At 44.1% G+C, this 20908-nt stretch overlaps 1 protein-coding gene and 1 long non-coding RNA gene across 2 annotated transcripts in view; both read left to right on the forward strand.

The window, feature by feature from the left end:
* The window catches only part of LOC142599389 (uncharacterized), a 171568-nt gene that overhangs the window by 22852 nt on the left and 127808 nt on the right, over window positions 1-20908 (forward strand). The window lies entirely within an intron of this gene.
* Window positions 530-20908, forward strand: part of GAS6 (growth arrest specific 6) — a 43126-nt gene continuing 22747 nt past the window's right edge. The window contains exons 1-4 of the mRNA XM_075739133.1: window positions 530-959; window positions 1418-1584; window positions 15437-15461; window positions 16256-16318. Of these exons, the coding sequence (XP_075595248.1) occupies window positions 890-959; window positions 1418-1584; window positions 15437-15461; window positions 16256-16318 (325 nt within the window). The 5' untranslated portion in view covers window positions 530-889. The remainder of the gene's footprint in view (window positions 960-1417; window positions 1585-15436; window positions 15462-16255; window positions 16319-20908) is intronic.

Raw genomic sequence — 20908 nt, forward strand, 5'->3', positions numbered from 1 at the left:
CAGTAATTTATTGTGGAAACAAAAACTCTGTATTAGATATGCCTAAATACTAAAACTACATTAGACGAGGTCTTTTTTCACAGAGGTTATGCCATTAAAGTCATCTTGAAGAATGTACAGACTTGGTGCTACTCAAGTTATCCGTCGCCTTTACCCATCTGCAGGGCAGTAGAGATAAGAGGGGCAGTTTTAAAGCAGTGGCAATAGGCAGTGATCGAGTAGGTCTGAGCTCTGGGTTACAGCTAACAGGGGTTTTTTTCCTACATCAGAGATGCCCTGTGTAACTACGGATAGACAGGGGCACGCAACATATTGGTATAAACCACAGCCTTCTCTTTCCTGAGTTTATCCTAAAATACCGGTATCAACTGAAAATTTAGTTGTGAAGAAAACATGTACTAGGGTATGGGGAGAACCCAAGTTTCTAATTTAAGACAGGAGTGGGCTGGGTTTGGTGCCAGCTTCTCCCTCTCTAATGATGAGCCCCAGAGCTATTAAAAAGCTGTGCCCGCCAGCAGAGCCCCGCCGGAGGCAAGGCAGCAGCCTTCCCATCAGCTCCCCGGGCCCTGCTGTCCGCCCATCAGCCCGGCTCCCCGTAAATACTCCCCCCCCCCCCCCCCCCGCAGCTCGGCGCGGCCTTTCCCAAGCGGCCGCCGGGCAGGTACGCGGGGCCGGGCGGTCGCCCCGCCGTGAGGTGTGTCCCTGTGCCGGGGCTCGGCGGTGACTTGGCGAGCGATTGGGTAGGACGGGCGAGCGGCTCCCCGGCTCCCCTGCTGGGCTCCCCGGCGCCGCGCTCCCGCAGTAGCAGCGCGCTCCCCGCCGGCGCCGCCGCCCGCCCGCCCCGCTCCGCCACCGCCCGGCCCGGCCCGGCCCCAGCCGCCGCCGCATCATGCCGCATCCCGCGGCGCCCCTCGGGGCCGCCCTGCTGCTCGTCCTGCTGGCGGCGGACTCCTCGCAGAGTGAGTACTGCCGGGGGGGGGGCCCGTTCCTCCCGCACACGCCGCCGAGCATCCCCCACCGCCCGGTGTGTGCGTGTGTGTGAGTGCGGGGTGGGGGAGCTGCTGGGGTCTGGGGTGGAGGTAGAGGAGGGGCGGGGGGGATGCGCGGCTTCACGGCTGCGGTGGGGAAGGCGGCTGCGGTTGCAGCGGGGGATGCCGGTGCGGCGGCGGCTGCGGGGTCGCCGCCGTGAGGGGCCGCGCCGAGGCCGCGCTGACCCACGGGCGGGGCGCCGGGCGGGGGGGGGGGGACGCTTGGTGCACCCCGGCGGGGCGGTTTGGTGTGCGGGGTGTGTGTGTGTGTGTGTGTGTGCGTGCGGGGCGGCCCGGCGGGCTCAGCTGTTCACCGCTGCCTCCCCTTCCTCCTGCTCCTCTCCTCCTCCTCGGCCCCCTCCCCGCCGGCCCGGCCATCGGCGGCCCAGCCGTGCTGCTGCGCGCCCCGGAGGCTGCCCAGTTCCTGCGGCAGAGGCAGCGGCGAGCCTACCAGATCTTCGAGGAGACCAAGCAAGGGCACCTGGAGAGGGAGTGCGTGGAGGAGCACTGCAGCAAGGAGGAGGCCCGGGAGGTGTTTGAGAACGACCCCGAGACGGTAAGGACACAGACCCACTGCAGAGATTTGCGTGGGTTGTCCGGCTCTGCCCTCCCTCCATCCATCTGCAGCTGGGTGCCGGCTGCCTGCACAGCTGGGGAAGCTGTTGGGAGAAGGAGGAGGAGGAACCAGAACCATTACGGGGAATGACTGGAAGCCACACGGCGTAACTAGCACTCAGCCTGGGCAAGGGCTGTGTCAGTGCTGTCCGGTTAGAGGTGTCTCGGTGAGGATGGTCTGGTTGAGGGGCACAGCCTGGTGCCTGCTGGCATCACTGCTCTCTGCGGAGAGTGGAAGGGCCCTGTTTGCCCGTGGTGTAAATCCATGAAGTGAGACTGCTGCAACATAATGCTATGGCTTCGCTGTCTGGACATCTTATCATCCCTTTTTCCTTCAGCCTCCCATCCCAGCTGTATTTAAAATCCCTTTAATGTTGTGGCATATGTCAGAATAGGGGTTTCTCAGAAAAAGTATGTCATAAACACACTTTAATCCTTTCAGGTCATACTCAGCTTGGTTAGCATTTTGGAATCAGTAGGTTCACGAGCTGTCACTACGACAGCAGGAGAGCACGTGTACGGGAACGTGGTACTGCTGCACTTCTAACACTAAGCGTGGATTCACAGTTACAGCCTGCACACCGCATGTGGGCTGACTCTTCCAGTCTTCTCAAGGCTGACTTTCACTTTAGTCTTCTTCTCACTTTGGACAGCATGTGGATGCAGTTATGTTGCTTTACTAAGCTTGGCTTATTCTTCCAGTTACTTTACACCTCCTCTCTGTGCTGTTTTGGATAGGCTGTTCTCGTTGCAGAGATTATCTGGCATTGATTTATCAGTGGGAAGTGGATTTTCTTGGTGTTCAAACTGAAGCTTGATATTGCACAGCGTGTTCCTGTTGATGGTATGATGCTCTAGGGAGAAGATAGGACAGAGAGAGAGCGTGTGTGTACACAGACACACACACACCACAGGCAAGGGAGGGACTCATCTGAAGAGATGTTTTATGCTTCAGCCAGACAAGTCTTGACATGCATGCTTCATTAGCAGGCGCAGCGCTGGATATACAATGCAGTAGCTTGTTACTATGCAGTAGTAAGTATGGCAAAAACATTGTGATGCTGGGTTTTCTTTTTGACAATCTTTAATTTACAGATTAATATGGAGCTCTTGCCCAGGCAGCGTTTAATGGTGCACCTCTTCTTATGTACATGTACATCTGCTCGCAGCAGTGTTTGCCTCTGCCCTGTAAAACTGAGCTAACACAGAATATGGACAATTGTAAAGTGGTGAGAGTGGCTGGCACAACTATTTCCATATTCACATTGAATAACACACCTTTAAACTCAGCATAAATATTCACTATATGGCAGAAAATGCAGGAAAAAAATATCCCAAATGAGATTTTGTAGCGTTCTGTGGAAAAGGTGATATGAGGTCACCAGTTTTGCTAAATGGCTTCTGACCAAGAAAGTAGCTAAAGGCGGCTGGTGTAGGATGCGTTGATAGATCAGTTTAGAGGGTGGTAGACTGTGTAAATGTGTCAGGAGCTTTTAACTATACTTGGTACTTATTTTGTATATTGATAAAAACCAGTTCTCTTACTGTAGTAAAAATAGTGAAATAATTTTGGCTTAAAATCTTTTCATTTGCAATATAAATGCTCTACGATCCAGTCATGCCATTTAAGTGTGTGTCGTAGGACAAAGAAAACTTTCTGTCATTGCAACGCATTTTATTTTTTTGGTGCGTTTCCTTTGTTACTGCTGCTAGGTCTCTCTAGTTCCAAAAACCTCTGAAGAAGTATCACTAAGACTGGATGAGCTCCTAGTGTCTGTGCCCCCTTGCTTATTTTACATGCACTTCTACAGCAAAATACAGTATTTTATAATATTTTTAAGTCTGCAGTAACATAAGATCTTACCTTTTCTGAGAGACCACACTCCCAAGAGCTGTGAACTTGCTTGTTACTCTCAGTATGTTCTGCTCCTTGCTGTTACTTTGCTTCAGTTTGACTGGGATCAAGTCTGCCACTGCCTATCAGGGGGATTTATGGCCCTTCCTATCCATTTTGCAGTCAGTGTGTGACACGAAGGCAACAGCTGCTCTTCAGTAGCAGTTTTCTAATGCGTGGTGGCAGAGGTCATGTATGAGGGCTGTTATTACTCTACACAATGCTTTGTAAGGCATAGGTGACTACTCCTCCGGGGTTTGATGGGCAGAGTGTTTTCCTCATCTGCATTTTCATCTGACTTGATCTTTTCACATCTCCTTAATACGGAAAGTGTTTCTTAAATGCTAGGAAGTTATCGTGCTGTCATTTCACTGATGCTGCCTTGTATGTCCTGTCCTGGTGACTGACAGAAGGAAGCTAGCTGAGACTGAGACAGACTTGGCTCAGGAAAGATGAAAACTGTTGATGAACAGTTTGAGGAATTACAGTAACTGCAGTCATGCTTCAGCGTGTTGTCAGGCCGCAGCTGGTCCATGCTGGTAAAGTGAGGACTTTTTATTGACTGGGGAAATGTATGGATTACTGTTGACAGCTGATGATTCCTTGTACTTTGGGAAGGCTGACATTTTTTATCTCTGCCTGCTGAACCTGGTCACAGGGATTAACTGCTTAGGCATAGCAGAAACAGATACAGCACATTTTGCCTGGCGTTGAGCCCTATGGCCAACCTCGTAGTAGGCAAGCTGTGGGGATCACATCAGTGCACTGCTCATCTGTGCCGTTGCATCTCCCAGGTTTTTTGCGCTTTAAAGCACCAGATGAGCATGAATGTAGGCATTTGGCTGTTTACTATCCCATGGGAGCAATGGTCTTGCAGCCTTGACAACTGAGGGTTAGTTTGAGGTTAGTTAATAGCTCGCTGCTTCTCTGTTCGACCTCAAGAAAGGCTTGTGATGTGAGCACAAAAGCGTTGTCTCTCTTCCCTGTCTCCCCCATCGCATGATCTAATGAAATGTATGAGTCTGCCGTACAAACCTTGCCGTTCTTAACTCTCCGGTGGTTGTGTGAAGAGAATTTCAAGGCCTAATTTCAAGACCTAGGAGTTAAAGCTGTGATACGAAATTACATTAACTGGTTCAGTCAGACAGCTCCAGAAGTTCAGGTAAGATGAAGCAAGGCTGTAATGTAGCTTACGTGATGCTTCCCAGGTAAAAACATAGCTAGGTCCAGCCAATTATAACATCTAGCCAAGAATAACATTTTATGGAAAGATACCTACCGAAGCAATGGAAGGCACGGAAGAAAGGTGCCCTGGTGCAGGCAAACAGTATTTAATTCCTATTTACTGCTCTATCCATAGGAAGGAAGACATAGGAATGAAATGTCATTTACCTATCCCAGAGCACCCTTTTCCCCTGCCTTCCATTGCTTCAGTGGTCAGCTTTCCAAAGCAACATCTGCAAGCCGTCAGCAGAAGATACACATTCTCTGAAACCTGAATGCGGGTGTTGCCACATGTGTGATTACTTACATCAACTGCTAAGAATAGTGTATTAGGTGGGGCTAAATAGCCATTCATTTGCAGGCCAGTGCAGCTTTTGTCTTTTATGTTACGGAAAATATAAATATCAGCTTGCTCAGACTGGAGGAAGGAAGATCAATTGAAACATTTTTAGATTGGGTTTTGTTTTTTTTTTTTAGGACGCAGAACAAAACTCAGTCTGTATGACTATACATGGTAAAAACAAGTGTGAGCCTAGGTTAATGAGTCTTGCAGCCTATCTTTTTCATGTAGCTGATTATAGCATCCTTAGATATTTCTGCAGAATTCTGAGATGGCTCCTGTTTTATAATTTTATTTACGCTAGAGGTACCAAACAGAAAAGTGAAAAGATAACGTGGTGGGAAAAAATAAGGATGGAAAACATATTCATGGGAGGTATGAGGACTGTTTCTAAATGTGATGTATTAAAAAGATCTGCTAGGTGTGATAGATGGGATGAAGTTGCAAAATATCTTGGATATAGAGATAAGAATGTTATCTTATTTAAAATGTTGATGAGGCCTTATAAAAAGCAGTACTGCAGGAAATATTTGACCTTGGTATGCAGTCAAGGTATTACAGCTTGTTAACCAACTGATAAACTGCTCAGGAATTTGGTTGACCTGTTCTAAAAATGTGGTCATCCAAGCATGTAAAACAAAGGGCAGAAGGGAGTGTAGTTGCTAGTGTTCTGGGAAACATTGGATTTCACTAAAGAATAAATACAGCAAAAAAGTGCCCTTGTGCAAGGAGTTTCTCTGTTTTGAAAGGCTCAGCATAGGGAAGGTGTGTGAATGCAGCCTCTTACCGTTTGGTACCGTCGTTTGTCGGTACAGCATCTGTCACTGCACATCTTGCTTGCTGTTGTTGCTGTCAAAGAGTTGCTGGTCTTCCTGCAGGTCACCATTGAAATTGCTGTGCTGAATACTTTGAAAGCCCACCAGAAGCACTTCTGTAGGTCAGCCTGGCCACCTGTGTTTACTGTTTGTGGATTTGTCCCTCAATAGAGTACCTCGGGAAGCCAGCTGGGCTTCATACGTGTGCAGAACGAACGTCTGATTCACAGGCATGCACCTGAAAAATTATCTTGCTTTTTGAGGGACTTGCATCCAAACTCCTATGAAAACCTATGGCTTCTCAGATACACAAGACACTGGCAGAGAATCGCAGAGTAACTCGGACCGAAGAGGTCTCTAGTCCACTGGACAGCCTCCCGCTCATGGCAAGGGCAGCAGTGAGATCAGACCAGGGTTTTCGGGGCTTTTTGCAGTCACATCTTGAAAATTACTCATCCTAACAAAACATCCAGCAATGTCAGTATTCTTTCTGCTAGACTAGGTTTATTGTGGAGCTGAAATGCAGATGAAGCAATATATAGGGTGTGATAATGGTCAGTTTGGTTGTTTTTCGTAGTGTTACTGGCTCATTTGTTTTATTTTATTTCTTTCTTTCTTCCATTCTGTGACATGGCCATGATAACAGATGAACTGCAGGCATGGACTAGAGTCATCCAAACTTTAGTCTGATCTTTTAGGAGGCATGCTTGGTAGACAATATTTAGGTCTTATTTCTAAGAATAGCAAGGTAGTAACACATTTGTAAATACTAATCAGAAAAGTATGAAGGCATGTAGCGGGGAGGAGAGGTGAGGAGTTACTGGGAGAGTTAAGCAGTGTAAAATTTCTTTGGGTAATTTAGTGAATGTTGTGTAGTCTAGACATGAAAAATGCTGATATCATCTTTAAATACAGACATCATCATCCCTGTATAGAATATTCCTTTCTAGATCCAGGCAAAAATATGGGTTTATTTGCTTTGAAAATTCTTCTCAATATACCAATTTGTTGTCACATTTTGACAGAGTGTGGAGAAAGGGCTAGATTTATAGCTGGTATAAATTTCTGTATCTCTTCTTGTTGGTGCAGAATTCATCCGAGAGAGGGAGAGAGTTACCGGAGAATTCTGTGCTGATGATTTAACCTTGGACTCAGTATATGAACAAATCGATTCCCAGGCACAGTGGTACCTGCTAATAGATTTTGAGCAAGGAAATACAGGGAGATTTAGACTTTTGTCCAGGAATGGCTTGAAGGAGAGAAGAAGGAAGTAGAAAAGTTTTGAGTGCCCGGAGACACACCACAATGGCATCCCAGCTCTCTGCTGGGATGAGATCTGTGTGTCTACCTTCCCTTTCTCTCTCTAGTTTCTTATGAAGGAAACGCAGGATGGGAGAGGGTCATACCAAACTCCAGTGGGTCTAACTGATCTGGAAGGCAAGCAGATTGGGACTGTGGAGCAGGATAGATCTATCTGCTTGATGGTACAGACACAGCATTTGTTTGTGGTGGTAGAGTTCAGCAGCAGGAGGGTGACAAAAATACTCCTGCCTGCCTTAGAAGGCAGGTCATACATTAGCTACATGCTGCTTTATCAAAAGTTATTGAGAAGGGTGAGCAAAGCTTGCTGTTGGTGGAAGCGTACACAGCTCCGTCCACTCTGCTGGACTCATGCCTACTTGATCCTTATCTGTTCCCATTCGGGTGAGTTTAACCCAGAAGTTGAGAACAGACCTGGAAATAGTGAACCACCACATCACGAAAGTACTACATGCTAAACCTCCTGTGCAGCAAGAGGGAAGGAACAAGAGAAAACAGAAGTGGTGAATATTACACTGAGGGACTGTTTGAAGATAGGATGGAAAAAGATGCTAAGAATGGTAAATCGAAGCAGGGGGATTATACAGGTTTGGGTCAAGAAGGAAGATAATGCAAAAAGCAGATAAAGTTATTAAGTCAGGTTTTTTAGAGGAATACAATAAGTTTCAATAAATACATGAGAGGGGAGAAAAGGCAATTAAAAATGAAGAAGACTGGTTTGTGGCTCAGGGGTCATTTAATTTTCTTTTTAAAGTAAAAAAAGAGGAGCAACCTACTGGGTATTAATACAGAGTTTGTTAGTTCAGCTGCAGGAGAGTCAGGTAAGAGAAACATTGAATCTGTATAAATTGGCAGTGGTGGTTCATGTGTGCTCCAAACTCCAAGCGAACTTAATGAATTACAAGCAATTACTTTTCAGTAAGTGTGAAGAACAAGAATGGAATCAGCATCAGAGATTTAGAAGAAACTGAGAATGGACATGGCAAGGGAGGTGCAGACAGCACGGCTGCTCTGGAGACTGTGGGGCACAGAGCTGGGTTATGAAGAGGGGAAAACTTTGGGGCAGGACAGTTACTAAAGAAGCAGCAAAAATGTTAATTATCTCATACTTTAGTCCCCAGTGAAGTGATGCGGCAAGTACTAAACGTCTAAAACCATGGCGATGTGAAAACAGAACCAGTGGAAAGGGTGGGAAGGAATTCTTCCAGTTTACTTCTCCACTCACATTACAATCTTTACAGGCTTTGGTTTCACATTTGGGAGCTCAGCTGATCCAGTTGTGAGTAAGTAACCTCCTTGCCTATTCTGTTCACACTGCCTGCACAGCGATTTCTGCAACTGCGTGGACCAATTTAAGGAACTGATCTAAAGAAAAGTGGTCTGGAGAGAAAAATGATCATTCTGCAGCTGGATCAGTTCTCTGGTGCAGGTCCCCACGCAGCTTCGCAAAGGGTTGCACCAACACGTTGCGAATGACAGCGTAGGCTTAGGATGGGAAGGGCAGGTGCCAGGGGAGAAGCAGAAAGGGTCATCAGAGCTCATGCTGTTGAAGAAGTGAATGAATAAGCATGCCTTGGAGAATCTGATCGAGGTTTTTCAGCAGGTCTCCCTTCCATGTCTGTACCTTCATCACTGTTTTGTTATGACCTGCTGTTCTGGAGGCTCTCCACACATGCACATGTCTGTGGGGAAGTTTCCTTATTTATTGTTTGGGGTTTTCTTCCTGTTCCTTTGAGCATCAGCAGCTGGACCCAGAGAAAGAGCAAAGCTGGAAAGTAAGGAGAATACCCAGGGAGGGTGACAAGTGTTGGTGTTGTCTTCACTCTGCATCGTTTCATGCTACCTGCCAGGACAGAGGGGTGCATAAAGGAAGAGGTAAAAGGAGAATGGGTCATGGTTGCACTGTACAAAATCATTTGCATCTGGAGAGCTACCACATTTGGCTGGAACAGGGAGTCCTGGTTCAATTCCAGAAAACATTTAGGACAGGAACAGAAAAGCAAAAGTTACTTAGTTATTAAAATAATGAACAGGGAAGTATGAGATCAGATTCTGTCACAAGGGCCTTGTGTTGTCTCAGATGTCATTTCCCTGTTCCTCGCTTGCCCGTCCCCTCTGAGGCCAAATCTGGTGATGCCTTAAAGTGGCTGAATGCTCTTACTGTGAGCTGCAAGCTCTGCAGGTAAGCAAAAGCCGAAGAAACAATGTCATTAGATTACAGGAAGGGGAAAAATACAGTATTTCTTCACTTCAGTGGAGAAAATGTTACAGAGCCTGTAAGAGAGATCACAAATATTTAAATCGTGTTGGATGGGATATATAATCTATTCTGTTTTAAATATGGCTTAAATAATTGCAGAGTAATGACACAATATAGGATGTTGAAGGGAGACAGCCTTTTAGTTATGCCAGGTGTTTTGTCAGATTCTGGTTTGCTTAATTTGACTGAAGTTTCTACGTGAGTGTCACTTTAACCACACATACAAATATTGTAACTATTGCAACAAGTAAGGATTCAAACCGAGCGAAGATCTGTTATCAAGTTGGGATCCTCTTTTCACATTGCACATTAATACAGCTGGAGGGAAAGCAGCCTTTCAGTCCTGCAGCAGTGGAGGAAACCTCAAGGCATTCGTGATTGGATTGTGTTAAGAATAACTTCAACGCACACGCAACCACCTCATTGGAATCACTCTACAAATGATTTTTGTTGGAATATTTGGCCCTTGGCACCAGTTACATCCTTTTCACACTGTTACTGTCCAATCAAACCCTGCCTCAGGCCCCATACAGACATCATGTCTCTGTGCCTACTGCACCTTCACAAATGTAAAGTATCTGTGTTTTGCTTGGCTGTGACACGCAAGAACTTTTTCTTCCTTTCTTTCCTTTCATTACTTTTTCACTGTAATTGTGCATTCTAATCATTGGTGGGTTTTTCCTCATTGCAGAGCAACATCTTTTGCTGAAGTGGCACCTCAGTAAGCTGTTGGGAAATAGTCCTGCCTCTCAGAAGAGGGTGAGGGAAGCTATGACGATAGATGTTTTTTGTTTCCAGTCTTCAGGATTCTGCAGACATGCCTAGTCTCTACGGCACAGGTGATGTTAGAGAGGGTGGTCTTGAATGCTTCTTGTTTGGAAAGGTCAACAACTCAGTGGAAGGGGCGGTCACAGTCTTTGTGCAGCAGAATAGCTGCGACAGTGAAATGGGTACTCTGCAAATGGAGGCAAAATCTAAAAGCTACCCAAAACAAGAGTAACTCTAGTGGTGGGAGATGAGACTTTGAGGCTGGTTTTGGATTGTAACATGACCTGCTTGCTTCTCTAAAGTGTCACTTGCCAAATTGTGGAGGGAAGTTCTCTTTGCTCCTTGCATGGAGAGTGCTGATGGCCCCAAAGCAAAACAGGAAACAAATTAACCTGGCTGTGCATAGGATTCCTCACAATGAGAAGGAAAGCTTGTGCAAGCAACATGGCATTGATTTGAGTGTAAGTCTACAACTATAGGTGCTATACATTTAAAATTCTTGTTTGTAGGATGGCTTAATTACATTGTATGGGAGGAAGGCCTAATCATTTAGCATGAGATTTGCTATGCATCAAAAGCCTGGGGCTGAGTTGAAAAAAATAAGCTCTTGAGCATTAATGAGATTTGCATTCTCAGGTTATAACAGTTAAATAACTGTTGGTGTAAAAGCAAACCCAAGTCAAACTAAATTATAGCCAGCCATGGTTGGTAGTGGCCATTTCTTTGCAAGGATAGTTCATGCCTGTGGTGTAGAAACGTGAAGTACATTTATGAACGAGGAGGGCAGGCCATGCCCAAGACAAACAGTCAGTCCTCAGGAAATGAGAAAAGGGCATAACATGGGAGTTGTTGCTGCTTTCTAAGAGGTAACTAGGTAACTAAGAAAGTGCTTTTTTAGAAATTACCATTGCTAATACAAGTCTGTGAGATCTTCCATGTTATCAGTGTTGCAGTCACAGACTCGCAGACTCATAGAGTGGTTGAAGTTGGAGGCCACCTCTGGAGGTCATCTGGTCCAACCATCTTGCTCAGGCAGGGCCACTGAGAGCCAGTTGCCCAGGAACATGAACAGTCCTTCTGTAGACTACATCTTTTATCTGCTGCCACTACAGCTCAAACATGATTTTGATTAGATTCAGTGCTGATCAGGTTTACCTGACCTAGTACTCCAGCAAAACAAACAGAAGCAGTTGGCAGCCCCTTTTGGCTGAGGTTTCCAGTGTTGTCAATTACTTTAAGCAACAGTGAGAACATTTTCCTGGTGTCAACAGGGTCATTGTTATGTTTTCAGAAGGACTATTTTTATACAGTGACTCATGTTAACGCCTGTTCTGATTTGGTGTTCTTCCATCTTCTGTAAAAATGTGGTGGGACTAACGCATATTGAGTATAATTTCACTAACTTCTGCATTTTACCACTACGGGAGAGTTTGGCCATAGAGTTGAAAATAGATGGTGACCCCACTCACATTGTAGGTTTCCTTTAGCGGGGAAGTTGACATAGATAGCTGATGTCTGCCCCTTTGACTCCATAGCCCTGCTATGAATTCTTACCTTCATGTTGCTGTTCTCAGCTGTTTCAGTGCAGGGTATTGTGGGACGGGGCTCCACAGAAACTATTCCTAACTATTTCACTGCAGCCATTAACATTTGGAGGAAAAAAACATGTATAGAAATGAACAACCTGGAATTTTGGAGGGGGTTTGTTTGGGTTGGGTTTTTTTGAGGACACTTTTAAACTTCTACTCTTTTCATTTTAGATCTGCACACTAGGTGTTGTAGTGGCTGTGTTACAAGGGTAGGGATAAGTTCTGGATGTAGGTGGGAGAGGAACTTCTTAAACACATGAAAAAATGTTTGGTGTCAGTCTACTCTGAAATAAAAGCATGCACTACTGTTGTTGAAACCCATAATTGTGTTTAATGCATCTAAGGACTTGTTTCTAGCATGTTCATGTGGAAGGGGAGGGGGCTGTAGAGCTTAAATCTTTTCTTTTAAAGCACAGCTCTGTCTCCCGGACAGCAAGGCAAAGGTCTCTTGAACTGAGCTGAAATAAGCAAGCCGGGACCTGCCTGGAGGGACTGGCCTCATGTCATACTTTCCACTTCACTGGAAGGGTGGAGACTTGTAGATGTGAGGCACTTCCCAGTCTCTCCCATTTCTCCCTCTTTACCTGAGATCTCTGCTGGGCTGTACTTCTGGTGGCACGTGACACATAACTCATACTCCATGCAGGTCTGCAGGCTCTGGGTGTCCTGGTGCCAGGCCCTTGATGATTGAAGCTTCTGGTGTCCCAGTCGTACTGATTGATATGTAGGAACCGGATAGACAGAAAGTGTGTTGGGTCACGAGAAGCAGGGATGGAAATACTTTAAGGTTTTCTTGGTAGGAGCAGGCACGGAGGTTGGAATTGTGGAAGCTACCTTTGTGAAGGCTGGTTGCTTGTGGAGGTTGGTGCTTCTGCAAGGTATTGTCTTCCTCTTGCATGCGCTGGGACAGTACTACTGGACAGATTGGTTAGAAAGCTTCATGAGGTCAGTGTCTGTACAACAGATTACCCAAAGGATGTTTATGTCCGATATGTATTTGTTTATAGCTTTTTATTTAAAAAAGCCCATTGCTCCTGCTTTTATTTTCATTCTTGATTAATCTTTTGACTGAATGAAAATACATTGTCATTGTATTTCCAGAAGCCTGTTGTAAGGAAAATTGGTTACGGAGAAAAATGAAAAGTTTAATCATACAAGAATGAGTAACGTTAGAACCTGCAATCATGTTGCTTTCTTTTAGAGTGGTATTATCAGCAGGTCCTGTAGACCCGGAGAAGTTCTACTGATCAGCAAGTAGTTTTGTATAATATAAGCAAACAAGGAAGATAGGGAAAGAAGAGTTAAATTTCTATTAATAGCCTCCTGTTTAAAGCACTTACTTCTGTTACATACCTCATGAAATGAAGCTTGTGGTGGTAGTGTCTTGGAGTTTCACTCTTCTGCTGTTCAGCTGGCATTGAACCAATATACAGTCAGTCTGCATTTGGAAGGTTATTTGTGCAATGAAAATAACTAGTTACCTTAATCTTTCATTCAAAAGTAAGCTCTGTACAACTTTTCTAGCACTTAACTCATTCATCAGAGGTTAAGGAGAAAATTATGTCTTTGTCATCACTGACTTGGAGCAATTAGGCTGATGGCCGTGAATTTGAAAGCTCCTATTTCTTGTCCTGTGAGCACAGAAAAAGTTGTTCTTGCCAGTGTCTGGATTATCCTGTTGGTGGTTAAACACATCTGCACATTCTTGTGACTTTTATTGAATAAAGGGGAAATAATGAAAAAAAATGTTTGGAATATTTCATCACACGCCACTATCTTTTTCTCCTCGAGTGCTGGCTGAAGTTCAGTTTGTGGTTATAGCACAGCTGGGCACTCATCTGAATACTTAGACTGTTTAGATTTACTTTTGTTTTGACTGTGTTTTTTTGACTTGTCTTTTCCAAAACTAAACCTTAAAAAAAAAAAAAAAGAGGAGGGAGAGGGGACTGTAGTGAGATCTGAGCTCCTCACTCAGTTTGTTAACCCAAAGAGATATTACAAAACTCAACCCCAAAAGATGCCAAACCTATTACACTCATGTCAGAATTGAAAATTAGAATAAGTGTAAGCTGCTACTTCTACTTCATTTCATGATTTAGGCTGAATATTTACATGGAGCATTTCAGTAACTAGAGCATATTTGCCAGAAGCGATTGATTTTTCTGGTGAATGACAGAAATGCAAAATTTTGAGTTTATATGACCTTGTCAACCAATGGATTGCATTGGGCAGTTCAGGTCAAATTGAATCACGGTGTGTGTGCCTGTCTTTGTTGTATGTACATGTCTGTATATGTGCATGAGCTTATCCAAACATCTATAATAAGGGGAGAAGATAAAATAGTTTCTTATCTTGCACATTGTATGGACCAAATTAATTTTGTAGAATACAGGATATTTACTGTCCTAGTCTCACTGCAGATAGCGGTATATACAAATTGCTCATGTTGTATGAAAGAGATTTATACTATGTGTATGCTTTCATAATTAGCTGAGAAATGGTTTATTTTAACAAAAAAAATTAAGCACTGATGCAATCTACAAATTTTCCCTCATTGCACGCCCCAATTATAATTTTAACAGCACTTGAACTAGTGACTTAGACATTATGAAATCCAGTATGAACCGATGTTGGAAAGAAATCCTTTTTCCTGGCCATGAATTTTTTTAGTTTTTTTAAGAATGTGATTTAATGATCAATTTAGGCCAATCTGCCACCCTTCCATGCAGCACGGCTGCATTTTCCTGCTGTTTCTGTGTGTTGATGCAAGCAGTCATGCGACCGGCAAGGTCTCACCAGACTGAATATTTTTCTAACATGCAAGGTTAGATCCACATCACATCAGCAAACTGCCGCTCTCGCTGTATGGCTACGCTTTATGGACACAAGGTAGGGAACAGTAACGCGTGGCCGTTTACCACGAGAGGCGTGGGAATGCCTTTTGCAGTCTAGTTTTAAGTCAATGAAAGTCAATTTCCCCCCTCACTTGCAAACCTTCAGCATTCCATTCTTTGAGTGGTCGGTCTCCATGATGTGGTGGAGCGGGTGGTGTGGCAACAGGTGCTGGTAAGTTGTAGGGTGCTCATTCTTACAAGACCAAAAGGTACCCTGTTATTTTAGTGGTTGTGGTGGTAGGGTGCTGCCCGTGTCCTGCATCAGCAGAAGGTCTCCGAGGAGGCGCTGGGTGACGAAATGCTTCTGCACTTTCCCTCTGGGGTTTTGTCCCTAGATGGCCCTTCCGTTGCCTACCTCATGCTGCCATCAGCACTTTTACGTCTTGGATAGTGGGTAAGTGGCTTCACGCTCAGGCACTGCCACTTGCCAGGCCTGCTGTTGTCAAAAAATACCTCGAGACTGGAGCTAACGTTTCCTTCCTTTTCAAAAGTCAAAATGCATGTATGATGCCGTGCTGCTTCTGGCTCTGAATAAAAAGAAAAGAGGATGTTTGTGTTTGGACCTTGTTAAACAACTGCCATGCAAGACCACCAAACTAACAGCAGCTCTTAAATAGTATGACAATAGAAGCAAATATTATTCAATAAATCTTTGCTCTTTTTTTTTTTTTTTTCTTCCCCTCCTACAGGAATATTTTTACCCGAAATACTTGGGTGAGTTGCAGCTTTTACTTTCCCTTTGTGGCAGTGCTGGTATGTGGTGCCTAACACTGGAGCTTGTCACAGCTGAAGTCTCTGCTAAGGGAAGTGATGGAAATCTGATTGCAGTAAACGTGCATTTCTAACTTTTAAGATAGACTGTACATTCCTTATGTGATTTTGGTTTTTTATGTATAGATTTATGTACAGAGATCCTTTATGTGTTTTCTGCATGTTAAAATGTTGGTGTTGCATTTATACCTCTAGCTTGTAGCATTAGTAAGTAATCTGAAGTCTTCCACCTTTCCCCCTTCTTAATTAACTTAGCTATTAACTAATTTCCTTATTAAAGAAATAAAAGTGCCTTTATTGATTGATCCACTGGCTTATTCTATTGACTGTATCATAGCCATGGCATCATATTGTTTTCTATTTCTGATTAATATGTAGTACTTAAAATCACAAATGCCAATGGTTTTAGAAAACTCCTTGTGCTTTTTAGATTTTTAAAAAGCGATTTAGTAGGTCAAATTTGAGCAGCTACTAACATGCTTTTGGAATCATAGTAGCATCTGGTAAAGTGATCATGCTCTTCAGATGGCTTATAACTCTACTGTACATCAGAGCTAAAAAATTTTGATGAACTTAAGAATTTTAAAGCATCTGGGAGGTTATAATACTGCCTAGATTTTGCATCCACCCTCCAAATCCTTGCTTAATGAATCAGCAGGCCAGGTATGACTTTACATGCTTTGAAGAGCTGCCATGTCGTCATTATAATAATAACAATTTCGTTTTCTGTTCTTCAGCTTGTATTCAGAAATATGGGTCGCCGTATACAAGAAGTCCAGATTTCCTTACATGCGTTCATAGTAAGCATTTTTGGTTTGTATATTGTAGTTAAATGTTCTCTCATGTTACCTGAAGGAGTGGAACCAGCTCAGCCATCTCCATTTTTTATAGTATTTCAGTACGGGCTTTCCTATTGTCTAGGCTTGAGACTCCGTATCGCTTGTCCTATCTGAGCAACAAAACAAGGCCGTTGCCCTTTTACAACCTATCGCCATCTCGCTGTCATCTCTCAGTGCTTTTGTGTTTTATGATGCAAGACGTTTCTTTCCCACAAGTTTCCCAAGGTCTGAATAATCTAAGAAGCAAGAGGGGTGAGAAATAGGATTTACCAGAAGGTTGTACACTGTGCTTGGCCTTCATTTTCTTTTTTCTTGTATGCTAACTTTGGCTTGCCCCTTTTAAGGAACCTCATAAAAAGCTTATAGTCAAACCCAGGCTTGTGTTGGACTTCTTTACATTAAGATCAGTTTCACGCATCGCATGACTGTGGTTTAAATATTGCAACTTTTAAAAATTCAAATCAATTTGGAGGTCAACCTGATATGTGTGGAGAAGAGGAAGGGGTATTTGTTCATCACTGACACTAGAGATCAGAATTTAATTAACCGTTCTCATACCTTCCCAGTTCCCTCTTGAAAGTTAGCAGTGCTAAAGATATAAAGCTGCATAAATATTCTAAATATGTTCTGGGACCAGATCAGTTCAAATAGGGAGGAAATCACATTTATGGGTATTTATTTTCATTTTTACGCATGTGGTTAAATCTCTTACTGTGATCAAGATTGATTAGTCATGCGTTCATTCCAGCACTACCAAAGCAGGATCAGGATTTAGTCAAGCTTTCACATTTACAAACTGTGTTACAGCAGCCTTTTTTTGAAGAGCGAGTTCCGAGGTTGATAAGTGGTATGTGAAGACCTGCCCTGATGCAATGCAGCAGTAGCACCTGTGGATGTAGGACTCCTCTGAATTGGGAATTCTTGGACCTGCGGTCAAGACCTGCAGCGTCAGCTGTGGTATGCCAGCTGGTTCAAAGTGGGATGTGAGGCTCGCGTGCGTGGCACAGCAAGGAGGCAGGAGTTCCTGCTGAAAACAGTGGTATCAACTGGGAACACTTGTTCCAAACAGCTAATCAGTGTTTTAGAAATGCAAGTCTGAAGGGTAGTGATGAAAAAATTTGGGGGGGGGAGGGGGGGGGAAAAAGCCGAATAATTGGGTTTAGGGATTTTTGCCCATTGCAGATGCAGTGATTTGGAAATAAAGTGATAATATTTTCCCCCATTAAAATATTAAAATATTTTTAAATGGCTGAGTTTTGGCTAGCCATTGTCAATTGACAGGAGAAGTAACGGAGAAGGAGCCTGAAATGCACTTGGAAGAATGACAGGCTTTGTGCTTGGCCAATTCCAGTGTGCCTCTTAATTTTTCACAGATGCTGCCAAAAGGCTATGTAGCTCTGTGGGGCTGTGCCTGCAAGACGCATTTAAATTTTGTTTCTTAACAGTCTTTCTCCTCTCAAAACAAGGTAGTGGAAGGCTCTTTTAATCTGGCATATGAAGACATTGCACAACCCAAGGGCTGGAGGGTGATTAACTAGACTAGTTTATACTGGAAATAAGGTACAAATTTTAACTGTAACAGTGATTAGACAGCTTAGCAGAGAATTTGAGGATTCTCAATTTCATAAGATCTTTTGATCCGGGTTACAGGTAGGGGTCGGTTCTGGACTCAGAGGTAGATGCAGGTGTTTCCAGCGTAGGTGCCCACATGAGCAGTATTCCCGTCACGGTGGAGAGTTAATCTGCAGTCAGCAGTTCTAGAGGGATTCCACTGACCAAACTGCCTCTGCTCTGGGGAGAGCTGAATCACTCTAGAGACTCCGTTTATGGCACTGACTAGATCTCCACTGACTGCAATGAGAATGTAAGACAATTGCTTTGCAGATAGATGCTTGCCTTACACATAGATGCCTGTACTATGGTCTGCAGATCTGGATCTTTTTCTAAAACAGATGCTGTACGTCAGCTAGGAATTAGGGATTTGGTTCTGCAAGAGTTTGAAAAACTGTACAGGATTTTTTTTGGAAAAAAAGTTGCATGTGGCCTTAAAAAGCACAATGGGATTTTTGTTAGGTTGTGTGTGTCTGCTTTTTAATAGTGAGTATTGTGATCTTCACAACCTAGCCTTTTCCCAATGTATTTTTAATGTGCACCATTTTGTGAATATCAAAAAATAAATTTACAGTACAGAGTAATGAACTGGAAGCAGCAGTCAGTGCTGAAGTCTTGTTTCCACACAGACTTCAAAAATGGAACTGGTAGTTCTATTCTCTGTCTGCACTTATGAGCTACATATGTGCTATCAGACATAGCTCAAAGCGCACAAAAAGGTCATGGTCTTCCTTACTTTTAATACCTTTATGAAAATCTGACATGGAATGGAAGCAAAAGCTCCATTTTGTCTTGCAATGGTTTAAATCTGGAGCACCTTCTATGAAGTTGGCAGAATTACAGAGCTGTGAAGCCACCAGGAGAGTATAAGGCTGTGTCTCATGTTCTCAACTCTCATGATAAGAGAAGCAAACTATCAGCGCAGCGTTGATGCGATAGAAATGTCCGTGGTTGTTCCTGCCATTTGTCGTGTGTTGCGATAGGGTGATATTCTGCCAGGCAGTGTTATTTCCATATGGCTCTGCAAGGCACATCAGAATCCAATCTGAGGGAAAGAATCAGAAGCTTGAGGATGCCCCAGCTATGTCATGCATTACCCTGTTGACTTGTTTTGATTAGCAGGTGACTTTGAAAACACTGCCATGTCTGGGAAGCTTAGGTTGTGCTGCTTCAAAAAACCAGACGTGGCGTACTGTACCTAAACCATTCTGTTTATTGTATACGAATTTTAGTCTGCCTAGGAGAAGAAACCTGCTGATCAGAGCTGCTGTGTCGTGGCTCACCTCTGCCTTAACCTGGCTTCTCCTTCCCCGACTCCTCCACCTCCAGCGGTGTGCCGACTGGGCGGTGATTTACTGGGAGCTGTTCTGGCAGGTGGATGTTCAGACAGCCCGGGTAGCTGTGTTTTCTTTTGTGTGGCCTGGTCTCTGCCTGGGCTCTGGCTTTGCCCCAGGTCTGCACAGCTGGACTGGTGAGGCAGAAAGATAATTAATTAGGCCTCGTTTGCGGTGAGTGGATGGATATTTCTGTGAGGCTCTTAGAATTGTGTAGCCATGCTTTTCCTGTAGAGTTTTCCCAGGCGCTAGCTTCTGAGCATCAAGATGAAATGCTGAAGATTGGCATTTCTTTGGCCAAGTCACACTCCCTTCCTGATCAGCCCTCTGGTTCTCTCCTCCCTGGTCCACGATGGAACGCCTTGCTGAGGCTCTGGATGGCATAGCCCGAGTTAGAGGCTGAAGCTGTGCTGGTTGCAGAGAAGAACCTGAAGGGAAAGATTGGATGGAACTACTGTGTTTTGGCAGAGGTGGATGAAATCACAACTTGAAATGCAAATTCTTTCAGTTGTGGAGATTTGCGATCCTTTATAACCTTTTATAGAGCTCCTTTCTTCACTTCATCTGGTTTTGTCCTGCTCGATTCAGCCCACTATATTTAATGACAGCCATTGCAAATCATCTGCTGATTTCTGGCATCTGTTAGTCCTCTTCAGAGGAACAGTGGAATCTTTGTTATAAATGTATGCATAGTGGACAGGTATGTTTGTCACAGGTTTTGAACTCACACTAGACAGTCCTCATGTCCAAAGCTCAATTAAATACCCTACAGACAAAAGAGTGGTGAGAACTTTTATATTGTACTATGTGATAAATGTAAAGAAATATGAAATTAGTAATTCAGTGTGCAGTGCAGCGCAAGAATCTGACCACTTTTTCTTGATAACTATAACACAAATGCTATCCAACATTTGAGCATATGTTCTTGCCTTATTTTTACACCTAACATAGCACCAATCTTAATGGCTGTCCAAAAGGCCCACTGAAAGTCCAAAAGGCAGTAGGGCAAACTGAAACACAGGAGGTTCCGCCTGAACATCAGGAAATACTTTTTCCCTGTGAGGGTGACCCAGCACTGGCACAGGTTGCCCAGGGAGGTTGTGCAGTCTCTGTCCTTGGAGATATTCAAAAGCCATCTGGACTTGGTCTTGGGCAACCAGCTCTTGGGGTCCCTGCTTGAGCAGGAGGGTTGGACCAGATGACCTTCAGAAGTGCCTGCCAAGCTCAGCCACTCTGTGATTACTGGGATTCAAATCTAAGGCAGTCAGTGCAAACAAAAATGCTGTTCAGTGCTTTATAAGACATTCTGCCTGCACTCACAGCAATGTTAAAAGTTTTTTCAAAGCAGCCTGTCGTGAAGGTGACTTTCAGGGTCACACAGAGGAAAATAAGAAGAGACATGTAGAAGCAGTATAATCCTGACAAAAGTAGGAGTTAATCCAATTCTTCTCTCAATTTGAGAAGTCTGATGGGGCTACTAATCTACAAACAATTCCTCTCCCTACATGCCTCCTTGCCACCCCATATGCCCATCAGTTCACAAGTCCTGTTTCAGAATAACCTGAAGAGTCTGAACTGGACGTTGGTCTGCTGAATGTTGGTCTCA

Source organism: Balearica regulorum, chromosome 1, assembly GCF_011004875.1.
Source record: "Balearica regulorum gibbericeps isolate bBalReg1 chromosome 1, bBalReg1.pri, whole genome shotgun sequence".
In the NCBI taxonomy this organism is placed as follows: Eukaryota; Metazoa; Chordata; class Aves; order Gruiformes; family Gruidae; genus Balearica; species Balearica regulorum.